General features: G+C 40.2%; 1 protein-coding gene across 29 annotated transcripts in view; it reads right to left on the reverse strand.

Annotated features, from left to right (window-relative positions):
- The window catches only part of CADPS (calcium dependent secretion activator), a 481,890-nt gene that overhangs the window by 235,608 nt on the left and 220,115 nt on the right, over positions 1-26,167 (reverse strand). For all 29 annotated transcript variants that reach the window (XM_045496967.1, XM_045496969.1, XM_045496972.1 and 26 more), the window contains exons 5-6: positions 12,913-13,146; positions 8,419-8,540 (exon numbers count right to left, since the gene is read on the reverse strand). In XM_045496967.1, coding sequence (XP_045352923.1) covers positions 8,419-8,540; positions 12,913-13,146 — 356 coding nt within the window. The remainder of the gene's footprint in view (positions 1-8,418; positions 8,541-12,912; positions 13,147-26,167) is intronic.

Genomic DNA, 26,167 nt, shown 5'->3' on the forward strand with positions numbered 1-26,167 from the left:
CCATAAAGTAACTGCGCTTATGGGAAAGGAACGAGCCCTGTTAGACACCTTTGCTGAGTAGTCAATGCTAATGAAAAAAATGCCTGTTTTTAGTGGCATGATTTCTTTCAGGAAGTGGAGTGGCAGCATGTATTAAAGGTACAGGCTTTGGATTTGGCTCCTGGCTCAGCTATTTCTTATCTGTGCAACTTTCACCAAGTTACTTACCCTCCCTGAATCTCAGCATTTCCATCAGTAAAATGGAATCATAACAGTACCTATCTCACAGGTGTCAGTAGGGCATTAAATAAGACACTGATTATGAAATACTGAGCACAGGACCTGGTCCCTAGAAGGTGTTACATTACTCAACAGTTAATTGCTATTTTAGACCTAGCCATTTTTTTCCAGCTCTCTTTCCTCCCTCCAAAGAAGAATGAAGTCATGATAATAATAGCCAACATGATAGGCAGGGTTTTAAATTTTTTTTTTTTTCAACGTTTATTTATTTTTGGGACAGAGAGAGACAGAGCATGAACGGGGGAGGGGCAGAGAGAGAGGGAAACACAGAATCGGAAACAGGCTCCAGGCTCTGAGCCATCAGCCCAGAGCCTGATGTGGGGCTCGAACTCACAGACAACGAGATCGTGACCTGGCTGAAGTCGGATGCTTAACCGACTGCGCCACCCAGGCGCCCTGATAGGCAGGGTTTTAAATAGTCTGCATATGTTAATTAATTTAATTTTCACAAGAACGTGGACACTGAGGCACAAAGAGTTAAATAACCTGCTCAATGTCATGCAGCTGAGATATGGACCCAGTGCTCTGGCTCCCGATTCTGTGCTCTTATCCAAGATGCCATATTGCTTCTATGCATTGATGAATCTAAAGCAAGCGTCTCTTATTTTCTTACTATTGAGGATAAATTAAGTGCTTGGGCTGCATTCCACTATTACATGTAAGAAACAATATTCCATTCCTTCCCATATTCTCCCTGGTCACTAAGTGATAAGTTCAGTGGTCTTCCACACTTGGGGAGAAATGCATTGCATTGGATTTCCACTAACCAGTGATGGGCAATCAGTCCCAATCTCAGATTACTCTAGCATCAGGTATAAGTGATGGGTAAGTTCTGGCAATGTATTTGAGGAGCTGAACCAGAAAGTAAAAGAACCTTCTGTCCCTTGGTCCCTAAAGGGCTAAGAAAAAAAAATACATCTTTGTTATATACCTGCCCTATGTTGGACTACTCATGAAATCAGAATTTTCATGAATTTTTTACATTAGGATGGAACATCATTGTGTAACTTGTCAAACTTCAGCCGTTACTCGATCATCCAGTTCTGAACTTCTACCAAGTCTAGAAACTTCACTACCTCAGTGTTACTTGAAATTCCTGAAAACTCTGTCTTAAAGTTCTGCCATTATGGCTCTTCTCTGGATCAAGTAGATGAACATCTTACAGAATTGCCCGGGGGAAAGTGGTCTTGGATACCACTCATCAGAACACGGTGAAGCTGGAAAGCTTGGTAACCTGAACAAGATGGGGTGACATATTTATGGAAGAGTCGTGTGTAATGCTCGGAGCTCTGTCTCTGAAGCTTGGTCTCTAGAACTCCATTCCTTTCTACCTTTTACAGTACTGCTTCTTGTTTTTATCAGCCGGCTTCCTTTCACTACCCAAGCAAGCCAACACAAGCAAACACAAACTGGTTTTCAATAAAAGTTGTGCTTCTGGACAAATCTTTCTGGTCTGAGAGGCAGGGCAGTCTCTGAGTATCCCAAACTGTAATTATAATTTTGCTTCTTCCCAACCCACACATCTTCTGGGAGCCTAGCAAAATTGAATTTCTGGGTCAGTGTTGGCCTTTACCATTTATGATTTAATTAACTCTGAAAGAAGCTAAGCATCCCTCTCAGTAAGAAAAACAAGAGAAGTGGTAGCCAAGTTCCCACTCAGGTACGACATAAATGCCTCCTGGACTGTGCCTTTGAGCATGGAGTTCCTCATGACAAAGGAGTGAGGCCTCCTAAGAATCACCTCCTTTCAGGTTTACCTCCCCAGGACTTTTTACTACAGCGGGCCTCTTCATTTCCTTTAGAACCGAATTACAACCTGCTATTATCTTAAACAATTATTTGTTCATTCATTGCCCATGTCCTTCACTAGCATGTACACTCTATGAGGCCAAAGCGTGATCTATGTCATTCATGGCTGTAGCCCCAGCCCAAGTTGGACACAAGGAGAGCATCCCATGTACCCTTGTTGAGGGAATACCAGGGCCCACCCTTTATAGCCTTCTCTTGCATCTAAATTTCAAAGAAGCTATTCAAGAAATACATCCTGCTTCCATTTAAATCATTCCAAGGTCCAGTATACTGAAAACATTTTTCGTTATACTGAGAAAGGAAGTACCATTAAGATGATAATATGAGTCAAGGAATTGGTGGCACAACTTCCTTTCCCCACTTTGGAACTGACTTACCGTGGGGGCGATTTAATGCAACTCCATTTGTATGAGTAATTTGGACATAATAAGCCTGGCCCACTTGGAGTTGCCATTAGGACAAACAATATATTTCACAGAAGAGAAGTGTTACAGGAAGTCATTGCATTTTGTGTTCGTGTTTTGCTTTAATGTGGTCTCATTAGATAAGGTGCCACTGAAAAATGCCAGGGCTGTAGCAAGACCTACCAATGAGGGCATCTTATTTTCTTCTTCCCCTGGAAAGTGGAAGGAAACAGTCTGGTTGTGTTTTCTAATCCGTGACAATAATGAAAGCCATCGGTCACGAAGCCCATGGCTTGTCAGGGAATAATAAACTTGTTAAAGGATCAAAGGTCAAGTGGCATCCTTGGTTTCCATTCAGAAGAATATAATTTTGGATAATTGAACACAACATTAGACGGCTAACTAAAACTGCCTTTCTTTTTAGCCCAATTACTTAAATTTCTGTGATATTTAATCCACAGGGCTTGCTTTTCTTTAGAGAGTAATTTGCACCATACAAATCCATGAAGAAAGTCACTTTGGAGTGTATCTTCTACTCAGGGAAGATCTTAGAATTCCTTACATCAATTTTCCTAAATTAATTTGCATACCATCTCCCCAATCTTTGCTGTTCCCACGTACCAACACAGGATACTTCCGTGATTATTTTTTACCATTATCTAGGCACCACCTGTGCTATTATTTACTTAATATATTTTATTTAAATCATTTCACATTTAAATGTTAATATAGTTATTTAAAAGAGAAAACTTACATCCCTGATGCAAAAGACAAAGCAGCACCACCGGCCGTAAATGGAAGGTGACGCAAATTAGAAATGATTGTTATCTTACGTGTTTCCTTGTTCATGTGTTTCCTGCCTGTGCCCTTTATGAGAATGCACACTTTGTGGGGCCAGAGCTTGACGTGTGCCATTCAAGGCTGTAGCTCCAGCACCAGGAGGACGCAAAGAAAGCATCCCCTGTCCCTTGTTGAGGGAATACCAGTCCCCACCCCTCCTATCAGCCCCTGACATCTACATTTCAAAGGAGACATTCAGAAAAGATATTCTCTTTCAATTTAAACCACTTCAAGGCCCAGTATACAAAAAAACATTTCTGGGTAAATGAGATCTAAACAATGCTGTGAAATTCTAACTGGAGGTTCCTGTTTGCAGATGACTCAGAGCCTGAGGCCTCTGGTGGAGTTAAATATCTACCAGACCCAAATAAAATCGTTCTTGACCTGATCAGAAGAACTGACACACAAATGGAAAAGCAGTTACTTCCTAGTCCCATGATTTGATTTTACTCCACGTCCTGTCTTGATAAAAACATACATAATCTCTGTTATCAGTAGAGCTGAGAGTGCCGGGCTTTTTGAAAAACACCTCGGGGTGACAAGAAAAGTCTTCTGCTCTGTTCCATGGGAGGTAGACAAATGTATCTGAGTTCTTGCATCCGCAAAGTATTTCTCTCCTCCACTCCCTTGCTTTCCTGAGATTGCCTGCCTAAAAAACACCATTTCAATTACTTCTGCCTCAGCACCTCCATTGGTTTCTCACAGAAGGAGAAACAATGTATTACAAACGGAGGCAAAAGTCTTTGAAATAAACACATTGCTTGAAAATTGTGATAACATATTTTGCTGGCTTTCCATATTAAAAACCCAGGACAGGAGGACAAGTGAATTGAGAGGGCATATAGTCTGCTTGAAAATAATCCCACAGGTAGCACACTAAAATGAAGGATGAACAGAGGACACACAGACGCATGCGTGCAGACGCCATTTTTTCCAATCAAAAAAATTCTTTAAGTCATGAACACAGCAGTCTTATGTTACACACACCGGATCCAAAATGATCATGCGGGGCAGGGCTCTGGTTGTAAGTAAAGAGACAGCACTGGCTGAGGAGGTGAGGGAGAGTTTGGAAACTCCGTGACTAGATTTGGACAATATAGACCAGCATTTCCAAAGGATGCTAATAGGTATTAGGTGAAACAAGTTTGGGAAACTCATGAACAAACAAAGCTAAGTAGGTTCATTTATATGGTTGGAAATCTTCCAAGTTTTTTAAATGCCCACGAAGATTGAATAACTCAGATTTAATGTCTTGCATTTTCCAAACTTAATCATTCTCCCTGCAGGTACTATTCTCCTGCCCTTGCTTTTATCGGAATTATCTATACACTGGAGTTCCAAAAACCTACACCCTTGGACAAAGTGGGTTATGTGACGTACTCCTCGATTCATGACTGTACTTGGTAACAACAACAACAACAAAAGACAAAAGTCAAATTCCTTGTAGACACATGAAGGATAAGATGTGGGTTTCCAGTTGCTGAGTGAAAATACTTATTAGCAGCAACAATAGAATTCAAGAGTAATAAAACAGGCTTGGATTTAATTTTGATTTTAGAATGTATAAATAAAGTATGAGGATATGCTGGTGGTAAGAATAGTCAAAGACAAGATGCAGAGGATGAATAGGGCAGGAAAAGGGCTAAGCTTGTCAGATAATGAAGTGGAGTTATTAGGACACATAGAAGATAACCCTCCAAAGGATACTTTTTGGGGTAATCAAAATCAAGGAGCAGACATGATAACTGGAGATTGGCAATGGGAAAAATTAGAAGTAGAAAAAAAAAAAGGAGAAGAAATATAAGCTTCAAAGGAAAAAAAAAAAAAATGGTAGAGAGGATTCTGAATAAGTCCACACCAGGGAGGGAGGAAGAAAAGGCCCCTGTACCAACGGGCTTGCTCCTAGTACCAGGTACCGCCAGAGGCCGAAAAAAACCTTCCAGAACTGAACTAGGACAAAGAAACTGGCAAAGAAGAGAGTTGGGAAAAGAATTATTGATTTACAAGGAAGATGATAGAGGTTGTAAACAGAATTGATACAGGAATGATAAAAAAAAAAAAAAAAGAGGGGCACTTGGGTGGCTCAGTCGGTTAAGCATCCGACTTCAGCTCAGGTCACGATCTCACAGTTCATGGGTTCGAGCCCGGTGTTGGGCTCTCTGCTGTTAGCACAGAGCCTGTTTCGGATCCTCTGTCTCCTTCTCTCTCTGCCCCTCCCCTGCTCGCATGTGCTCTCATTCTTTCTCACTCTCTGTCTCTTTCTCTCTTAAAAATAAATAGCCATTTTAAAAAAAGGATCAAAGAAGAGACAGCAAGAAACACAAGCATCGCTACATTTCAAACTCTGGGTTTATCTCTTTGGGGTGCTATAGAAATGGCAATCATGAGGTTCTTAGACCTCTTCCTCTCCTATGGCAGACATTCCAATTCCAAGTTCGTCATGCGCTATTTTCCTCTGAGTACAGATTTGGCCTCAGAACCCTTCTTAACACAGTGCTGCAGTTAGCCACTGCTGACTGATTTGACTTGACCCTAGACCTGAAATCTGCACTCTTACTGTATTTAAAAACAAACAGGCAAACAAGAAAATCCTCTGTGAGGTTTTAGTAGTACCCACTCACTGATGGAAGAGAAATGAAACTATCATACTTTTGCCTAGAAAAGCAAAGTGGTTCAGTGTGAGATGTTTATTAATATGGACATAATAATGCACATGTGGGGATAGGAGTAAATATGTATGTGAAATACGAGTATGTCAAGTAGAAAGACTGAAGTATTCCATATTTAGTTGTAAGCTGAAACTCTGTTTTGAGCATTCATAAACACATGAAGATCAGCTCATCATTTACCCTGGCAGCTAAAACCTTTTAACCCAATAAACTGATATGAATTATGTTTTAAGCTACCATAGCTCATATGAAACAACAGCCAGTCAGAATAATCAGAGCTTTCTCCTTCCTCCTCTATCTTATGACACCATATTGAGCCCAACACCTAAAAAGTTGGCAGAAACACCGAATAGGTTTTTCATCCCCCACATAACGACACGTTTTTAAAAGCATGCATAAATAATGCAGCATAACATAATAACATTGATAATGATCAGGCCATGGTGACAGGTGTGGGGAAAATTGGGATTTGTATCAAAGGCAGGCAGTAAAAAGGAAACTGCGTTCATCTTCAGTTGAAAACTAAGTTTAAAAAAAGGGAGGAAGGATCGTGTGTGACAAGTTGTATTGGTTTCCATTTCTTCTTGCTTACGTTCATTAATTTCGCCCAGCTTCCGAGCTTATTTATGCAAAGAAAAACTTGAAGGCATACAATGCCCTAGATTTTCTCTAGTCTGGGAAACATGCAGTGCTTTCTTTGAACTATTTTGTTTCAACATCCTGGTAAACTATTCATGTTCTGCTAAGCAGTTCATAATGCTTTGCAGGAGGAGAAGCAGGGCATTGCTATCGGGGGTCATCCTTTTTATGACTTCTATGAATTAACAACAATAACAAAACAAAGGTCATTAGTCTGGTTGGCATAACTGAGATAGAAAAGGAAGGGAAAGAGGCAGTGGGGTGGGAGGGAAATAGTAGTGACCTGTCAAGAATCTTTGAGGCCTGACAGTCTTCTGACCCAAATGAATTGATCATCATCACTCTTGTGAACGATTGCCACAGAATCCTAGCTGGTCTCCTGCATCCCTCCACTGCAGCCATCGTGATCTTTTTAAAACACATTTCTCTTTTTTTTTTTTTTTCAACGTTTATTTATTTTTGGGACAGAGAGAGACAGAACATGAACGGGGGAGGGGCAGAGAGAGAGGGAGACACAGAATCGGAAACAGGCTCCAGGCTCTGAGCCATCAGCCCAGAGCCTGACGCGGGGCTCGAACTCACGGACCGCGAGATCGTGACCTGGCTGAAGTCGGACGCTTAACCGACTGCGCCACCCAGGCGCCCCTAAAACACATTTCTAATCACCTATCTCCATGTTTTCCTCTCCATAGTCTAGCAAAGCCCTTCATTGTGTGGTCCCTTCCTGCCTCACTGGCAGCTTATGGCATACCTATTCTCTGAATTCCATCTCCACTGGCCTTCTTTCAGTTCTGCTTTCCTACAAGGCCTTTGCTGGCCACAGGGCCTTTGCACAAGCTGACTCTGCCTGGAATGTTCTTTCCACTCCCACCTGCTTCGCTCAACTTTTGTAATACTAGCCCAAATGTCTTGTAACTCCTAAAGAAGCCCAACTCTGACTCTTTCCCCACAAAGTGATTTGAGTCCTCTGCTGTCACTTGTCAAAGCACTCTTTCTTTTTCAACATTTATAACTATCTGTAATTATACATTAACATGATTATATTTCTGATCCTCCCACTCAATGTTAAGTATAAGATCTGTAGAACTATAGCAGTGACTACCTTCCTCTCCCCTGGGCACCTCTACCTTGTACCCACAGAGTGAACGTTTGGCAAATATGTACTGACTGAATGAATTAATGTATCTAATATAATACATTGCTTTACTGAAATAGTCATAACTGCTTTACTGAAATAGTCATAACTGTGGCACATAGAGAAAGCTTTTGAACAAATTGCTTATACCATAAACCAAATATTATTTAGTAAATCTAATAAAAGAAATTTTGTATGAAACTCTCCGGTACATTGTATCAAAGGATTGAAGATGTGACTGAATTCTCTAAGATTAATACATAAAGCCTCCAGAATGGAGATTATTTCTTTAAGTTTCCTCTGTTTTCAGCTCTTAAGGAAATGGAATCCTTACACACATTTTTTTTTTAAAGAGCAAGCAAGTGAGTGAGCATGGGGTTCCATCCCCAAACCCTGGGATCATGACCTGAGCCAAGATCGAGAGTCGGGTGTTTAACTGACTAAGCCACCCAGGAGCCCCAGGAATTGGAATCCTTATTACGGCTGCTGAATAAGAATGTAATTGAGTCATCCTGTATGGAAAATAATCAAAATATATGCCTTCTAGAACCTTCTGGGGAAACCAGACCTGTAACTTGGACAAAATGGTGGCAATGAGAGCAACCTTCTTCTGGAAGATGAGCTGTGGAGAAATAGGACTTACGTTGGTTTAGAAGCCTCGGCCTGGTCGGTCTGTAGTTTCTCTCCTCCTTCCACCTCCATGGTGCAATACACAATGCGATTGGGAGCCAAGGATTTGAGGCCTTGGACTTCCATGATCACCACCTGGAAGGAGAACCACACATGGCAGAGGTTATCCCAAGCTTGTACCCAAAGCCATGGGAAGCATCACCCAGAAGAAAATACACAGATGGGAAGAAGCCACCAAAATACCCGACAGGTATCTGGTAGCTTCTATCAGTTTTCTAGCAGCCAGCCTGGTACCAGTCTTGCGTGAAGATGCAAATTCTTCATAGTGTAACTTAGTGCCTCTCAGGTGGAAAGACAACCTTCACTACCTCAGATGCTCACAGGGGCCAGACAGGTAAGGGGAAACGGCTGCTTTTCCTGGGTTCAATGCATGATTATTTTTTCCTTTCCACAAAGAAACAGGGTCTCTCTTATCTTCTTTCAAAATAGTCTAGCTTTTAATTCAGCACTCAGGAGAGACAAAGGCCCAGAAATTCACTTTTCTCTTTGCAGTGAGGTAAGTGCTAACACAAGTGCTAAGAGCAAAGGCCATTCAGCATTAGAGTCCGGGACACAAGAGGGAGTGGTGGGGCCCATGGCAAAACGGAGGGCACGTGCTCCACGTACACAGAGCAGTCAGGACCCAGGCACACCCCATTGTTGCCTTGTCAGTCCTTAGTCCACGGCTGCCAGATACGGTGATTTTTCCTCCCAGAAAATGGAAACCTGAATCAGAACCAAAGTCAGAAATCTGATTTTGAAATTTTGACAATAATCCCCAAAGGGAGGAATAAAATACACAAACTGTGCAGGTCAGCATTGTGGAATCAAAACAAAAACATGTCTGCAGCTGCGTACTCTCTGTTCTACACTGAGGAGAAAAGCTGGCGTTTTGCTGGACCAAAATGTATCATTTACAATCCCTGGCACTGCCCACCACTACCCTTATACTCCATTCGATCACCTGCTATTCTCTGATTCATTGGGGACGCCCTGTCTTATATAAGAGGGGAGGATAGGGCAGATGCATTGATTTAGAAATCTGAAACAAATGCCCTGCATCAGGGATCTATAGGAAGCCAGGTATACAAAAGTATCACCCAATCGTACTCCAAAAGAGGAAATGGCATCACACAAGGAGAAGGGTATGGTTGTGCAAAACATGGACACTTCTTTAACGGGCTTGATTACTAGAGTTGGCTTTGAACCAGGATGTACAAGTCAGTTTTGCTGATTAATAGTCCTGTGGTTCTCAAACTTAGTATAAATCAGAAATATCTGGAAGGCTTATTAAACCCAGACAATGCCGGGCTCCACCCCCAGATTTTCTTTTCTTTTCTTTTTTTTTTTGAGTTTATTTATTTAGAGAGAGACAAAGACAGCACGAGTGGTGGCAGAGGGAGAGAGAGAGAATCCCAAGCAGGCTCCGTGCTGTTAGCATGGATCCCAACGTGGGGCTGGATCCCACAAACCCTGAGATCATGACCTGAGCCCAAATCAAGAGTCCAACACTCACCTGACTGAGCTACCCAGGCGCCCCCATCCCCACAGCTTCTAATAAGCAGGTCTGGGTGAAGCCCAAGACTTTTTATTTCTACTCATTTCCCTGGTGATGCTGATGCTGATATTGATGATCTGGGAGCCATCCTTTGAGAACCACTGGATTACTCATGTGCTACTGGGCAAATGACTTGACCTTGAAGTCCCTCCACTTTTCTGTCAAATCTCCTGAGGCCCAGGGTCTTCATCTGTAACGTGTGGACAATAACGTATATCCTGTATCCGTCTGTGGCTGTTGTATGAGGCCCAGATAAGATGATGTAGGTCATAGAAAATTTTCACACTGGTAAGAACCATACCGGTGGAAAGAAATGGGAGGCACAGTAGAAAGAACGCAATTTTTGTGATTTAAAAGATCTCCATTGAAATCTTGAATCTGCAACTTCACCAGCTGTGTAATCATTTGCCAGTTTCTTAACCTCTCTGAGGCTTGGTTTTCACATATGCAAATGGCTCAGAAGACTGTTAGGGGGATTCGCTGAGTTAACGATGGCGGAGCAGGCAGAGGCACTCCCCATATGCCCATTCTGTTTCACCAGAGTACTCCCCTGGTATAAGGCCAAGCCAGTCAGGCATCCTGGACCTCAGATCCTGGACCTCAGTTCTCTCGCTGCCGCTACCTGCTCTAGAGTGTCCTTTGCGGTCACGCAATTCTGTAACTGTCTAAAACCTGTCTTCCACCAACCTGCAAGTTCAAACCCAGTCTACCCCGATAAGATGACAGTTCCCTATCTCCCTCTTCGTGTCCCCCTGACCGTGTCACCCAACACACACTCACAAAGAGACGCACCATGATGCTTGCGGGCAGTTTTAGTATGTGCACAATTAGCGTTGCAAGTAAAAAGTATTTGGGGACGAAATGAGGGCATTTCGTTCTGTACTTGTGCTTAGAAGTTAAAGCCTGTTTGAATCATGTACACATGGGAGTGTGGCTGGGGACTCACTCACAGCTAGATTTCAGATAATCACCTGTATAATATTGAGTACTGATGAAGAATTAGAAAATTACGGATTTAAAAGCTTCATGAAAATCAATAAACCACTTTTCCCCCACTTTCTGTAGAAAGACAAGAGGCAGTGGGGGAATAAATTGCCACCTCTAATAGGCAGTAATCAAATTCAAAGACACCTAAGAAAAAGCATTCAGTACCTCAGGTGGCAGCATTAAAAAAAGAAAGAAAAAAAAGGAAGTTTCTGTGAAATTACACCGATGGTTTTTTCACACACCAAGTGCCCTATATTTAACTGAATACTGCTTCTGCCAACTGCAAAATAAACGTTGATCACACTGTAATAGGACTATCTTGATCTGAACTGAGCACAGTAAAACAAATTACAGGCAGTTAATTCACAGGAAGCCTTAATGATGTTCTAGAAAATTAATTTAGTCTTTACAAATTCTAATTAAATCTACAGAAATTTGATCTATTCTCTTGGTCTCCACAAATCTAGGGCCATCATAAAATCCTTGTGGGGTTCTGAGCTTCAATAAGTGACGAACTGTTCTCAAACTTTAGAATGCATAAGAAGCACCCGGGTGGCTCATTAAAATGCTTATTTCATGGTGTACTCCACCCAGAGATTTTTTTTTTCTGACACCATTGAGGCATATTTTACATATCATATAGTTAACTCACTTCAAGTGTACAATGCGGTGAATTTAGAAAATTTACTAAGTTGCATGACTATCATCATCAGTTAGTTTTAGAACATTTTTATCTCCCAGTAATGTCCCTCCTGTCCATTTCTACCCCCTGCCCCAAGAACCTAATCTGATTTCTGTTTCTGGAGACTTGCCTTGTTTAGACATTTTGTAGCAAGGGAATCAAACAGCATGTGGCCTCTTGTGTTTGGCTTCTTTCAGGAGGCAGAATGTTTTTGACCTTCATCTAAATCAAAGCATGTATCTGTAGTTTGTTCCTTTCCATTGCTGAGTAGTAACCCGTTGTACGGATGTACCACATTTTGTCTATCCATTTTCGAGGGGATACACACTGAGGTTGTTTCCATTTTTGGCCATTAAAAATAGTGCTGCTATAAACTTTGAACGGGAGCAAGATTTTATGGGGATGTGTGTTTTCATTTCTCTTGGGTAGATATCTAAGAATAGAGTTGCACTCTACATGTGCTATTTTTATGTTTAACTTTTTGCAAAACCACCAAACTCTTTTCCCAGGTGACTGCACCATGTTGCATTGCCTCCACCTTGAGATTTGGTCTGGGTGGTGCCAAGAATCTGCATAGAGAACCAGTTTTCTGGGCAATTCCACTACAGCCAAATCAGATCCACTCCCTCTATTATACGTATGAAAAACAAACATGTGAGCAGAAGTTATAGAGAAATGTACTGACATGTGGAGCTTTCTGCCACAGTCCTGGTCTGAAGAGTTCTTTCTTTGGCTGATGAAATAAACTAAAAAGGCTCCCCAGCAACAAGAGGCTCTCCTCTTGTGTACCCAACAGGAGAGACAACAGGAAAGAAAATCTACAACTCACCAAATGATGCTAGATTGCTTCTCTCCTAACTCTGACACAGGATGGCAACATTATAAACTTTCTCTGACACAGAATGGCAACATTATAAACTTTCTCCGACACAGAATGGCAACATTATAAACTTTCTAAATTGCGTAAGGGCTTTACAAAATCCTTGAGCAGTGCTTTAAGATGGAAAATAATGCAAGATTAAATTCAGTAGATGGTTCTTAAGACTGCATTTCCTTCAGAAAAGCATGGGCTCCTGGAGATGGGGAATCACTTGCTGATTAGCTGACCTATGCTTAGCAAGCTGTTATTTTAATAACTGCTCCTGGGGTGCAGGGAAGAAAGCAAGCTGATTGTGATGCATCTAATCACCCACGTCCTGCTGGCTGTGCCAGGAAACTTTCAAGGGTTTAGGGCTTTTTACCTCCAGGGAGAAAGACAGCACGACATCTGACTTGGAGAGCTGGTTCTCACTCTCCTCACCCATGTCGATGATGGAAGCGTTGTGGCTGCGTTTGAGTTTCTGAAGTTTGAACTCTCCACCTTTGGACACCGGCATGCTCTCCAAATTGGCCATGAGCAGGTTGACAGATGACTTCAGCTCCTCAATGTACATGTTTTCCATCTCTTTGGATACAAATTTGGGAAATTTGCGCTCCTTGTAAAGGAAAAGAAAAGTATGAGCAGAGGACTAAAAAGGGACCTGATTTACATAGAAGGTTTACATCTTACAGCCCAGAGTTACAATAACATCTACCACTGGTGAAATTTTGCCCAGATATTGTGACACTGTGCTAGAAAAATGTTCAGCCTAGTTGAGTAGACAGCTGTCTGCCTTCTAGTTATTTACAATCTCTAACAGGTAAGAAATACATACATAAACATATAGTAAGAACGAGTCAAATGTTTTATTATAGTTCAATTTTTTCCCCCAGTTTTCTCCGACAAATTTGATTTGTGGAAAGAAAAATGGGGTGATATTTTTAAAGTCTGGTTTCAGCTGAAACCGTTTTTCTTTTTAGCAAAATGCAATCCGTTGTTTTTAAGTTTGGAGACAGAAAGACACCCTATTTCTGGATACGTATAGAGATTTTCTCACATGAATAATTCAAAAGGAGCTCATTTGAGATGTTTCAAACATAGCCTGTAGCTATTTCTAAAAGAATAGTAGAAAGAATTGTTACTGTTTTCAAGAAAAATTGAAAAAATTAATGAAGTGATGAAAAACATGATTAAAATTCTTTAGAAAAGAAGATAAAGCAATTCCATATCAGAACTGACCTCTATTTTTTTTTCCTTCCTTGCTTATGAATTCAGTTGTAATAGCAACATGGTTAGCCATGCTCTTTGTTTCCTCATTACCTCTAAGTTGTCCAGGTGCCTTGAATATACTTTGGATCAATCACCTTCTCAAAGAATCATTTCCTACTTGAAACAGGAATTGCCCTCCTTAGCCTTGGTCCATACTGATCAGGTGAGGGGCAAGCCAGATGGGTTTGCCCTTTTTTGCAAGAGACAGAAAAATCCAACTCGAAACTCGCTTAAACAATGGAGGGAATTGATTGGTTTGAAATGTCCTGGGGTAGACCAGCTTCCAGCAAGGCTGGAGTCAGGACTCGGATAATATCACAACAACTGGTATTTTTCCAAATCTTAATTTGGGTTCCTCGGAGGTGGCTCCATACTCAGTCTGGCTCCCCTTAATGTCACAGAAAGGTTGTTAAAACTCATAACATCATAGCATGCAATCTAAAGGAAGAGTGAATATCTCCCCCTATAATGTCTTTGATTCCAAAATTCTCAAAGTCTGACTTACGCACATAACCTGAACAACCTTTTATGGTTGGTGATATGTTGTGTTGAGTTGCTTAGGCATGAATTATTTCCTCCATCCCTGCGGCTAAGGGTAGAATTCCACCAGGATCACATGGGATGTGAATTGGTTTGCCAATTAGGGGTGGCAAAAAAAAAAATAAGATGTTTCATACATGGGCACCTGACCCAAATCAACCAACTAATTCAGTTAAATGGCCAACAGTCAACCGGATTTACTCTCACAAGCAATTGAACTGAGAGATATTGAGATTGCAGTTAGCAGCGGAATTGAAATAGCAAGATCATGTCTACTCATGTCGACTGCCATATTGGAACAGCTGAAAGAATAAGACACTTGACGAAGAGAGAGAAAGAGGTATAGGGATAGAGGTAGAGACTAACAGATGGAGGAAGGAAAGGAGGGAAGGCAGAAGGAAGGGAACAGGAGAAAAGAAGCTATGTAGAGTCATAGAAAGGAGCTCTGACTTTTATTGGTTTTCTAATTCTTATAAAGCCCAGTATCTCTCCTTTTGGTTCCTTTGAGATTCTCTTATTTTCCTTTCAATAATTCCCTCCCACCACACATGCACACATACTACTTAACTAGAAGGGTATTTCTTTCTTTCTAACATGGAAGTTTCACTAAAATTCACATAGTAAATCCTCTGTATAGAGCTTGGAGATGCCTTTGCGCTGTGTCAGTCTTCTTCCTACCTAGAGGAACTATTCCCCTTACCCCCTTGCCTCCCTAGATAATTCTCAGCCATCTTGTCATCTTCTATATTTCAGCCTCAAAATTTATTTCCCTAGGTCGAATCTCCTTGTTCTACTTTCTTAGAACACCTAGCTCAACTTCTTGGTAACATTTACCATAATTATAATTAATGGAAAATGGTGAAATTTGTTTCTCTTTCCTGCTGGGCCATGACGTCTATCTTGATACCCTTGGTGAATTCTTATTTTCTAAAATAATCTTTGGCACATAGTAAGGATTCAATACTTATGAGTTGAGTGAATGAATGGATGGCTTGTCAAAATGTCCATGTTAAATATCAACATAGCTAAAACTCAGTCATGAGGTGGAGGTGGAGAGATGATGAAATAGTTCTGGAAGGACATTGAGATTCTGCTTTTCCAGGTAAATGAGCATGAGGGTCTGAAATCCACTCAGCAACCTTTGAGTACTGGTTCCTTCCAGAGCCTCTTACTATAATCACTTCCTGCTTTACCGTTGGGCTCAGCCCACCATGTGGTGCTTTCTAAACACACTGAGGAGCAGCAGGATGGATGCCTCTGAAACGTGATGATAGGCTGATGAGCTCAACAACAGCTAGTAATGATTCAAGGCAAGAATCCTACCTTAGTAGGTAAGTGTTAGGGAGGGATCATGATGAAAGGCTGTGGACTGTTCCCATGAAGCTTATCAACCAATGGGGAGAAAGATCTATTGAAGAAATATCAAGGTAGATACTGTAACAGCAGTGTATGAGACATGAACTCTTGCTGAGAGAGTCAGGAGCGGCTTTCCAGAGGAGGTGACCTGTGAGCTGAGAGTCTGATGGATGAAGAACACTTTACCACCAGGTTGAGTTGGCTGAGACAGGATCATTGTTCTTTCCTCCCTTCCATGGAAAATATACTAGCAACCATGAATCTAAGAAGGTCTGTATAACTGTACATGGCCACATGTATTTCCTCATCTTTTGAACATGGCCCTTATGGAGAGCAAAGATGGAAAGTCAATTCATGATCAAAGAGTGGTCCCCAAGGCCATGTTAGAAGACACCAAGCGGCAAAGGTTACGTATCATTAGCCTAAAGTCTGTTACACTGACCTCTTTCTTTCTCATGTTGGGGCCCGAATCTTATAACTACGTGGGATTCTTGGGAAGCTGGGTAAATGGTATCTCTGAGTTTTTACTGGAAGCTGCTGGCCTTGTGGTTGCCATGGAGATGAAGAGAAAAACTGTCTTGTCTGTGAAGTGGGTTCTTTCTGGCCATCAGCCTTGAGACACCTTATCATCAAGTGCAGTCCCTTTTATCACACCCACCTTTGGGACTCACTCAAGGCCTCACAACTCCACAGCCTTGACATTGTGCAAGAAGATCCAGTGGTTACAGACAATACCGCTTTGGCCCAGAGTTAGAGTACAACAAACTTTATGCAGCAGAGTATTGGAAAAATCCAAAGAATGATCACTCCTCTCAGAACTTGGACAGTTTCTAATGACATCATAAAAAGAGGCTCATAAAACTGAAGTCTGCAAGGGAAAACAAGGCCATTTTTCTGCCCTGTGTACTAAAGCCTTGAGAAGAAATAGCATTCTGTCAATCTAGGCTGAGGTTCTTGAGGGGAGTTTTTAGCAGCAGACCCATTACAAACACATTTCAAAGCTGAGGTTGTGCCAAAAACAAGGAAAATGTAGTCGTCCATTTCGATTGCTACTTTCCCAAGCATTAAAGTAAATTAGCCTTGACAAAAGCATTGTTTATTCATATCGCTGTATGAAAGACATAGCATATGGATGGAGAACGTCTTCCAAAGAAAATTTCTGCTGTCCATTAATTTTGTTTTGGGCTGATAACACTCCTCAATGGGGATGGCCTCCCAAGGACAATTCCTAACAGGGTTATTTGTGCTCGGCCACACTGAGTGATTTTTGAAACATCTTGAAAAATGGCATTTGAAAGTGCTAACAGCTCTGTCAGCCATTTACTTTTCTTTTCTGTCTTTTCATTTTTATCCATAGAGGATGAAGAGTCACATATAAAAGCTGACAAGGGTACCCCCACTCAGCGGATCCTTAGACTCCAGAGGCTCAAATGGCAAACCGATAGGTGACCAGAAGGAAGGATGTGGCAGAAGGACACCTCGTAGACACAGAGCTCACTGACAATGTTGTACTTAATACAATCCCTCAAAAAAGTCCTGGGCTCCTATGATGTGTCAGGTGTATGGATGTCATTGGGATGAAAGAGTCAGCCAAGAGGTGATGGTATGGGGTGAAGGGGAATGCCAGAAAAAAAAAAAAACCCAAATAGATGCCCTGTGACACATGAAGTAACAGAGGCATGTGTAGAGTACAAAGTTCACCAAGGGATCTTATCCAGTTCACATGAGTGAAATCAACTTGACTTTGAATCCTGGGTCTACTACTTACTAGTTGGGTGACTTTAGACAGGTTTCTTCCCTGTGAATTTTAGTTTCCATATTTGAAGTAGGGATAAGAAGCCTCGTACAGTTATTGTGAAGAGTAAAAGGTAATGACAAATACCAATACTTCTTGGCTATATATAATCAGCATATATATACCACATGTATGTACATACACATATATGTATACATATATACATACACATATACATACATGCACACACACATATACATATCCATATCCATCAGGTACCATGCTACCACCACTGCTGCTGACAATAACATTACCAATCATAATGACGGTGACTATCGTAGAGATCATGATGCTAGTTGGCTCTCACAATTGTTGTTTGTGTCCCAGACACTAAGTAAACACTTTGCATGCTTTACCTCACTTAATCCTTCCAACAACTGAGGCTAGTGCTATCATTTAGTCCCAAATTCTGGAGGAAAATGATGCATAGAAGTATATTCAGTAATCAGTAGCATGGAGTGTGAAACCTCCATTGGGCTTTTTTATTTTTAGCTATATTTGTAGCTACCATACCATAGAGAAGAACTATCTGGCTCCAAATGGCAAAGAGCCAAGGTAAACCCTAGGGGGCTTCTCAGCATCGCGTACCCTCTCGGCGTTGCTTTATCTCAGTGTTCAGCATAGGACCGATAAGAGCCGAGCCCTCCACGGCAGTGACTGTTCCACTATGACCAGTCAATGTGGACTGTGTGTTGGTGGGCATGGGGTGAAGTACAGGGAGTGATGAAGAAGGGAAGGCGTGTTAAATGAGAGAAAGAAGGTCTTGGTCAATAATTTGTGAAAGTCAGCATGACGCACATTAGAAGGGGCTTTGGGCATAGGTATGATAGCTTCCAGGACTGGCTTCTTTCCCCAAACCCGTCTTTAAGTGGTTTGGTGTTACTTCCTCAGCTTTTATGAATTAGATGGACTTCCCTTCAGTTAACGAACTTCAGAAGCTCTCGTTGGCATTTAGATTTTTGCTTGGACTCAGATTTTCCTGCGTGGTTAGCTACCTGCCAAGGTCAGAGTCAGGGAGATGCTCCCCACACACATTCTTTTAGGTAGAAAAATCAAACTAAACCCTAGTGTGTCTGGGCACTGTATTAACCTCATGACTTAGGGTGAATGCCAGGTACAAACAATTAATTTGTAAGCTGGGGGGTAGTATCATTCTCTGGTAGGAGAAGAATCCATTTTTATCTGATTTTTGACAATGCATGCAGCAGAACTTTTCCAAGAGGGAAATATTCGGATAGTGTTTCCTTCCTGGGGGCACAGTCTCATCAATGTTTGCAGCAGGACCATGGTATGAGATGATAATTTTGCTCTGTGGAGAATAGGGGTTTAAATGGCAACTCCACATTTAAGTGATAGTTTGAAAAACCAATGCTGTTTCACTCCCACACCTCTGCCATGAATACTATAAAAACTATATTATTGATCGTATATAATTAGCTCACGAATTCTGGAATTTTACCTCAAAATGTGGCCAAAAGAATTGGCAAATATCACAGGACCGCTAATGCCACAATCTGTCTGTTTAAGCTCCAGTGTCAACTTCTGACGACACAATTTAAATAACGTAGACTTAATTCCTAGGTGAAATTTGGGGACATTTTAATATCACCATGAGAGGATTTGGGAAAATGTTTGAACAGGGATTAAGAAGCCTTTTCTACCACATTTAAAAAAAAAATGCATTCAGATCTCCTCATGGAACTTTTAAGGCAGCATGTCTGATGTTCACAGTGACAGCTCCAGCAGCCATCTCTGGTGATTTGTGGGACGTTAGTGTGACTGATTCGACAGATTACAGTGTAGGGTTGCGGTGGAGGAAAACTGCCCTGTATTGCCTCCCTTCTCTTCTAGGAAGAAGGAACACACATAAGCCTTTTGTACGCGTGTGACAATGACAATGCTGCCAGCAGAAACACCAGGGTCCTTACCACCTCTTTTCCAGATTCCAACGGAATCAAAGCAAAAGGATACAGAACTCCAGGAGCCAGTTTCGCCTGACGCTATTGCTTCGTTCGGCCTTCTGGATAAACTGAAGGAAATCTAAAGTTTAGTGGAAAGAGAAGGTAGTTGACTCGAGGGGCAACCAGTCCTGTCCTGGTGTAACTAGCTTCCTGCCTGTCATATGACTACTAAAAACAAACAAAACAAACAGACATGATACTTGGAATTAGAGCACTCAACTTTCTACTTATGAGCTAAGTGGCCTTGGGCACATCACTTAAACTCTTCCATGTGCTGAACTGGGGAGAATCACTGAAACTCCCAGGATTGTAACTGATCTAAATGAGAGTTCACATGAAAATGTACAGCCAGTGTGCATAGCATTTAATGAAGGCTGAATGAGCAGAGAGAGAGAGAGAGAGGCTAGGATGAGGTAAGGTAAAGGCCTGGTTGAAAGGCATCTTGGATCTTCGCAAAGATTGGGGTGATGGAAAAAATGAGGATCTGTATTGGTGAAATTTTTTTTATCGAAGCATGTTGACATACAATATTCTATTAGCTTCAGGTATACAACATAGTGATCCGACATTTATATACATTACGAACGGATCACCGAATAAATCTATCATCTGTCACCATACGGGGTTATTACAATGTTATTATAATATGTGCTGTATATTCACCCTCATGTCTTATTTATTTTATAACTGGAAATTTGAACCTTTAAATTCCCTTCCCCTATTTTCCTCTCCCAGCAATCACCAGATTGTTCCCTGTATCCATGAATCTGTTTCTGTTTTGTTTTTTTGTTTTTGCGATTCCACACATATGTGACATCATCATATGGTGTTTGTCACTTAGCATAATACTCTCTAGGTCCATCCATGTTGTCGCAAATGGAAAGATCTCATTCTTTTTTAGGGCTGAGTAATATTCCCTTATGTATGTGTGTGTATACATACATATACATATATGTATATATACATATACATATACATAGGTATATGTATGTATGTGTGTATGTATCCACACACAACATACACACATGTATATATATATATATATACAATATATGCACACTACACACATATACCATATCTTCTTTATCTGTTCATCTACCAGTGGACACTTGGGCTGCTTCCTTACCTTGCCTATTGTAAATAATGCTGCAGTAAACATAGAGGTGACTATATCTTTTCAAATTAGTGTTTTTGTTTTCTTCAGGTAAATAATTACCCAGAGGTGGAATTGTTGGATTGCATCATAGTTGCATTTTTATTATTCTGAGTAACCTCCATACTGTTTCCCATAGTGGCTTGACCATTTGCCACCTACAGGACACAAGGGTACCCTTTACCCCACATCCTCATCAACACTTTTATTTCTTGTCTTTTTGGTGATAGCCATTCTAACAGAGAGGTGATACCTCATTGTGATTTTGAATTGTTTTTCCCTGATGCTTAGTGATGTTGAGAATCTTTTCATGTGTCTGTTAGCCATCTGTGTGTCTTCTTTGGAGAAATGTCTATGCAGGTCCCTCTACCAGTTGTGTAGTTGGGTTGTTTGATTTTTTGATATTGAGCTGTGTGAATTTTTAAAAAATATATTTTGGATATTAACCCATTATCGATTCTATCATTCACAAAGATCTTCTCCCATTGAGTATGTTGTCTTTTTTATTTTATTGATGGTTTCCTTTACTATGCAAAAGGTTTTTTAGCTTGATGTACTCCCATTTATTTTTGCTTTTGTTGCCCGTGCTTGAGGAGTCAGATCCAAAAAAATACTGCTTAAAATGATGTCCAAGAGCCTTGTGCCTATGTTTTCTTCTAGGAGTTTTATGGTTTCCAGTCTTACATTTAAGTCTTTATCCGTTTTGAATTTGCTGTTCTATATGGTATAAGAAAGTGGCTCAGGTTCATTCTACTCATTAACTATCCAGTTTTCCCAGCACCATTTATTGAAGAGACTGTCTCTTCTCCATTGAATATGCTTGTCTCTTTGGTTAAAGACTAAATGACCATAAAAGTGCGGGGTTATTCCTGGACAATCTATACTGTTTCATTGATCCATTGTGTGTGGTTTCATGCCATACTGCTTTGGTTCCTGTAGTGTTTTAGTATAGTTTGAGATCAAGGAGTGTGATACCTCCCGCTGTTTTCTTCTTCTCAAGACAGCTTTAGCTATTTGAGGTCTTTGTGGTTCCATACAAATTTTAGGATTATTTGTTCTAGTTTTGTGAAAAATACTACAGGTGTTTTGATAGGTATTGCACTGAATGTGTAGACTGCTTTGGGTAGTATGGACATTTAAACAATATTAATTCTTCCACTCCATGAGCAAAGAATACCTTTCCATTTATTTGTGCCTATCTTTCATCGATGTCTTATAGTTTTCAAAGCAACAGGTTTTTCACCTCCTTGACTAAATTTATTCCTAGGTATTCTATTCTTTCTGTTGCAATTGTAAATGGGATTGTTTCCTTAATTTCTCTTTCGGATAGTTTATTATGTGTGTATAGAAATGCAACAAGTTTAGGCATATTAATTTTGTATCCTGCAACTTACTGAATTCATTTATTACTTCTAAGTTTTTTGGTGGAGTCTTAAGGGTTTCTACACACAGTACTATGTCATCTGCAAATAGTGGCAGTTTTACTTCTTCTTTCCCAATCTGGATGTTTTTTATTTATTTTTCTTGTCAGATTTCTGTGACTAAGACTTCCAATACTATGTTGAATAAAAATGGTGAGAGTGGACATCACTGTCTTGTTCCTGATCTTAGAGGAAAAATTTTCAGCTTTTCACCACTGAATAGGATGTTAGCTGTAGGTTTGTTATATATGACTTTTATCATATTGAGATATATTCCCTCTGTACCCATTTTTTGAGTGTTTTAATCACAAATGGATATTGAATTTCATTGAATGCTTTTTCTGCATCTATTGAAACGATAATATAGTTGTTCCCTTCTTTTGGTCAGTGTGATATATCACATTCATTGATCTGCAGATACTGAATCATCCTTGCATCCCTGGAATACATCCCATTTGATCATGCTATATGGTCCTTTTACTGTACTATTAAATTCAAGTTGCTCATATTTTGTTGAGGACTTTTGTATCTATGTTCATCAGGCATAATGGCCTGTTATTTTCTGTTTTTGTGGTATCTTTGGTTTTGATATCAGGGGACTGCTAGTCTCACAGAAAGAGTTAGGAAGCATTCCTTTCTCCTCAGTTTTTTGGAGTAGTTTGAGAAGGGTAGGTATTAACTCTTCTTTAAATACTTGGTAGAATTCACCTGTAAACCATCTGGTTCTGGAGTTTTGTTTTGGGAGTCATTTGATTACTGATTCAATTTCATAAATAACAATCAGTATATTCAGATTTTCTATTTCTTCTTGATTCAGTCTGGGAAAATTGCATGTTTATAAGAATTTATCCCTTTCTTCTAGGTTGTCCCATTTGTTGGTACATAATCATCTGTAGTAATCTCTAGTTATCCTTATTATTTCTGTGGGTTCAGTCGGAGCTTCTCCTCTTTCATTTCTGACTTTATTTGTTTGGTCCCTCTCTCTCTTTTCTTGATGAATCTGGCTAAAGGTTGTCCATTTTCTTTATTTCCTCAAAGAACTAGCTCTTAGTTTCATTGATCTTTTCTATTGTTTTGTTTTAGTTTCTACTTCATTTGTTTCTGATCGATTTTTATTATCTCCTTCCTTCTATTAACTCTGGACTTTGTTCTTTATCTAGTTTCTTTAGGTGTTACAGTTGGATTGTTTATTTGAAAATTTTCTCATTTCTTGAGGTGGGTCTGTATCAGTATCAACTTCTCTCTTAGAGCTGCTTTTGCTGTGGTCCATAGATTTTGTACTGTTGTGTTTCCATTTTTATTTGTTTCAAGGTATTTTAAATTTCTTCATTCACCCACCGGTTGTTTGGTAGCATGTTGTTTAGCCTCTATGTGTTTGTGTTTTTTAGTTTTCTTATAGTTGGTCTCGAGTTGCATACCATTGTGGTCAGAAAAGATACTTGATGTAATTTCAATCTTAAATTTATTGAGACGTGTTTTGTGGCCTAACATATCATCTCTCTTGGAAAATGTTCCATGTATCCTTGAGAAGAATGTATATTCTGTTTTTGGAGTGGAATGCTTTGTATTCATCTATTAAGTCCATCTGATCTGAGGTATTTTTTAAGGTCAGTGTTTCCTTATTGCCTTTCTGTCTGGATGATCTCTCCATTGAGATAAGTGGGATGTTGATCTCCTACTATTATTGTATTACTGTGTTTCTCCCTTTATGTCTGTAAATGTTTGCTTTATGTATTTAGGTACCTCTATGTTGGGTGCACAATTATTTATAAGTGTTATATTCTCTTGTATTGATCCCTGTATTATTAGGTAATGCCCTTCTTTGTCTCTTTGTTAAAACAAAGAGACTTTGTTTTAAAGTCTCTTTTGTCTGATATAATTATTGCTACACCAACTTTCTTTTCCTTTTCTTTTGCATGAAATATCTTTTTTCCATCCTTACATTTTCAGTCTGCGTTTGTGTTTAGATCTGGAGTGAGTCTCTCGTAGGCAGCATATAGATGGGTCTTCTTTTTCTATCCATTCAGCTACCGTATGTCTTTTGATTACAACATTTAGTCCTTTTACATTTAAAGTAATTACTGATAGATATGTACTTATCGCCATTTTGTTGATGGTTTTCTGGTTGTTTTTGTAGCTCTTCTCTCTTCCTGTCTTCTTCTCTTGCTCTCTTCCCTTGTGATTTGGTGACTTTCCTTATTATTATACTTGCATTCCTTTCTCTTCATTTTTGTGTCTACTATAGATATTTGGTTTGTGCTTACCATGAAGTTCATATATAACATCCTACGTATATGGCACTCTATTTTAAGTTGATGGTTGCTTAAGTTCAAGCACATTCTAAAAGTACAACATCTCCTCCTCCCCCCATTTATGTTTTTCACATAATATTATACATCTTAATATTTTGTGTATCCTGGATTAACAATTGTAGGTCTGGACAATGTTATTACTTTTCTCTTTTCACCATACTCGCTATGCAGGTGGTTCATCCACTACTTTTACTATACGTTTACCTTTACCAGTGAGATTTTTTCTTTCATAGTTTTCTTACTTCTATTTATAAACTTTCTTTTCCATTTAAAGAAATCTCTTTAACACTTCTTGTAAGGCTGGTTTGGTGTTGATGAACTCCTTTAGCTTTTACTTGCCTGGGAAACTCCTTACCTCTTCTTCAATTCTGAGTAATAATCATACTGGGTAGAGTATTCTTGATTATAATTCTTTTCCTTTCAGCACTTTGAATATATTGTGCCACTCCCTTTTGGTCTGTAAAGTTTCTGCTGAAAAATCAGCTATGGTCTTATGGGGGTTCCCTTGTATGTAACTAGTTGTTTTCCTATTGATGATTTTAAGATCCTCTCTTTGTCTTTAACTGTTGACACTGATTATAATGTGTCTTGATGTGTGTCTCTTTGGGTTCATCTTCTTTGGGACTCTCTCTGATTTCTGGACCTGGATGCCTGTTTCCTTTGTCAGATAGGGAAGTTTTCAGCCATTGTTTCTTCAGATAGGTTTTATGTCCCTTTCTTTCTCTCTTTTCCTTCTGAGATCCCATAATATGAATGTTAGTACACTTGATGTTGTCTTGGAGGTCCCTTAAATTATTAATGTTTTTCAAATTCTTTTTTCTTTTTGCTGTTCTGATTGGGTGATTTGCACTACCCTATCTTCCAGGTTATTGATCCATCCCTCTGCATCATCTTATCTGCTGCTAAGTCCCTTTGGTGTATTTTTCATTTCAGTCATTATATCCTTCAGCTCTGATGGATTCTTTTTTATATTTTCTATCTCTTTGTTGAAGTTCTGGCAATGTGCATCCATTCTTCTCCTAAGTTGGGTGAGCATCTGTATGACCATTACTTTGAACTCTTTATCTGGTAGATTGCTTATGTCCATTTCATTTAGTTCTTTTTCTGAGGTTTTGTCCTATTCTTTCAGTTGGAACATATTCTTCTGTCTCCTCATTATGCTCAATTCTCTGTTTATTTCTATCTCTTAGATCAGTTATGCTTCCCAGTCTTGAAAGAGTGGCTTTATGCAGAATGTGTCATATGGAGCCCAATGCAAACTCCCCTAGTCACTTGAGATAGGTGCCCTGGGGGTGGGGGTAAGTCTATACTCTCCTGCTGTGACTGGGCGATAGCCCACTGTTGTGCATCTGATCTGAAGTACTGGCTGTCGGCCTAGATGTCTGTAAAGTCTGGCTCGAGGGCTGCAGGTATGTTGGTGGGTGGAATTATTGTCCTTTTGGCTGTGAAGTCCTGCTGAGGTGCAGGGTTGTACAGGGCTCTCAGTGGGGCACATCTCCTGACATAGCAGTCTGGAGGGAGGATTCCAAATTGCTGCCTACCAGGACCAGGATTAGCACAGCAGAACGAAATAGGAAAATTGGCTGCAGCCAGTGTCTCAGTCCCCAGGGAGAGGCTTAGATGTCTCCTGCCTCACTGTCTGATGTTCCAGGATTAACAAAAGTGGGTCTCCTTTACCTGTGGTCTACGTGCTTATCAATCTCATGCGTTTTGTACTGGTTGCTGGGTTGAGTGAGTCTGTATGTAAGCCCTTTAATAGCAGTTTTGCTTTCTCTACAGTTCTATAGTTTTCCTGAGTGAATTCCCTGTTGGTGTTCAAAGCCTGGTGTT

The sequence above is a fragment of the Leopardus geoffroyi genome, chromosome A2 (genome assembly GCF_018350155.1).
Source record: "Leopardus geoffroyi isolate Oge1 chromosome A2, O.geoffroyi_Oge1_pat1.0, whole genome shotgun sequence".
In the NCBI taxonomy this organism is placed as follows: Eukaryota; Metazoa; Chordata; class Mammalia; order Carnivora; family Felidae; genus Leopardus; species Leopardus geoffroyi.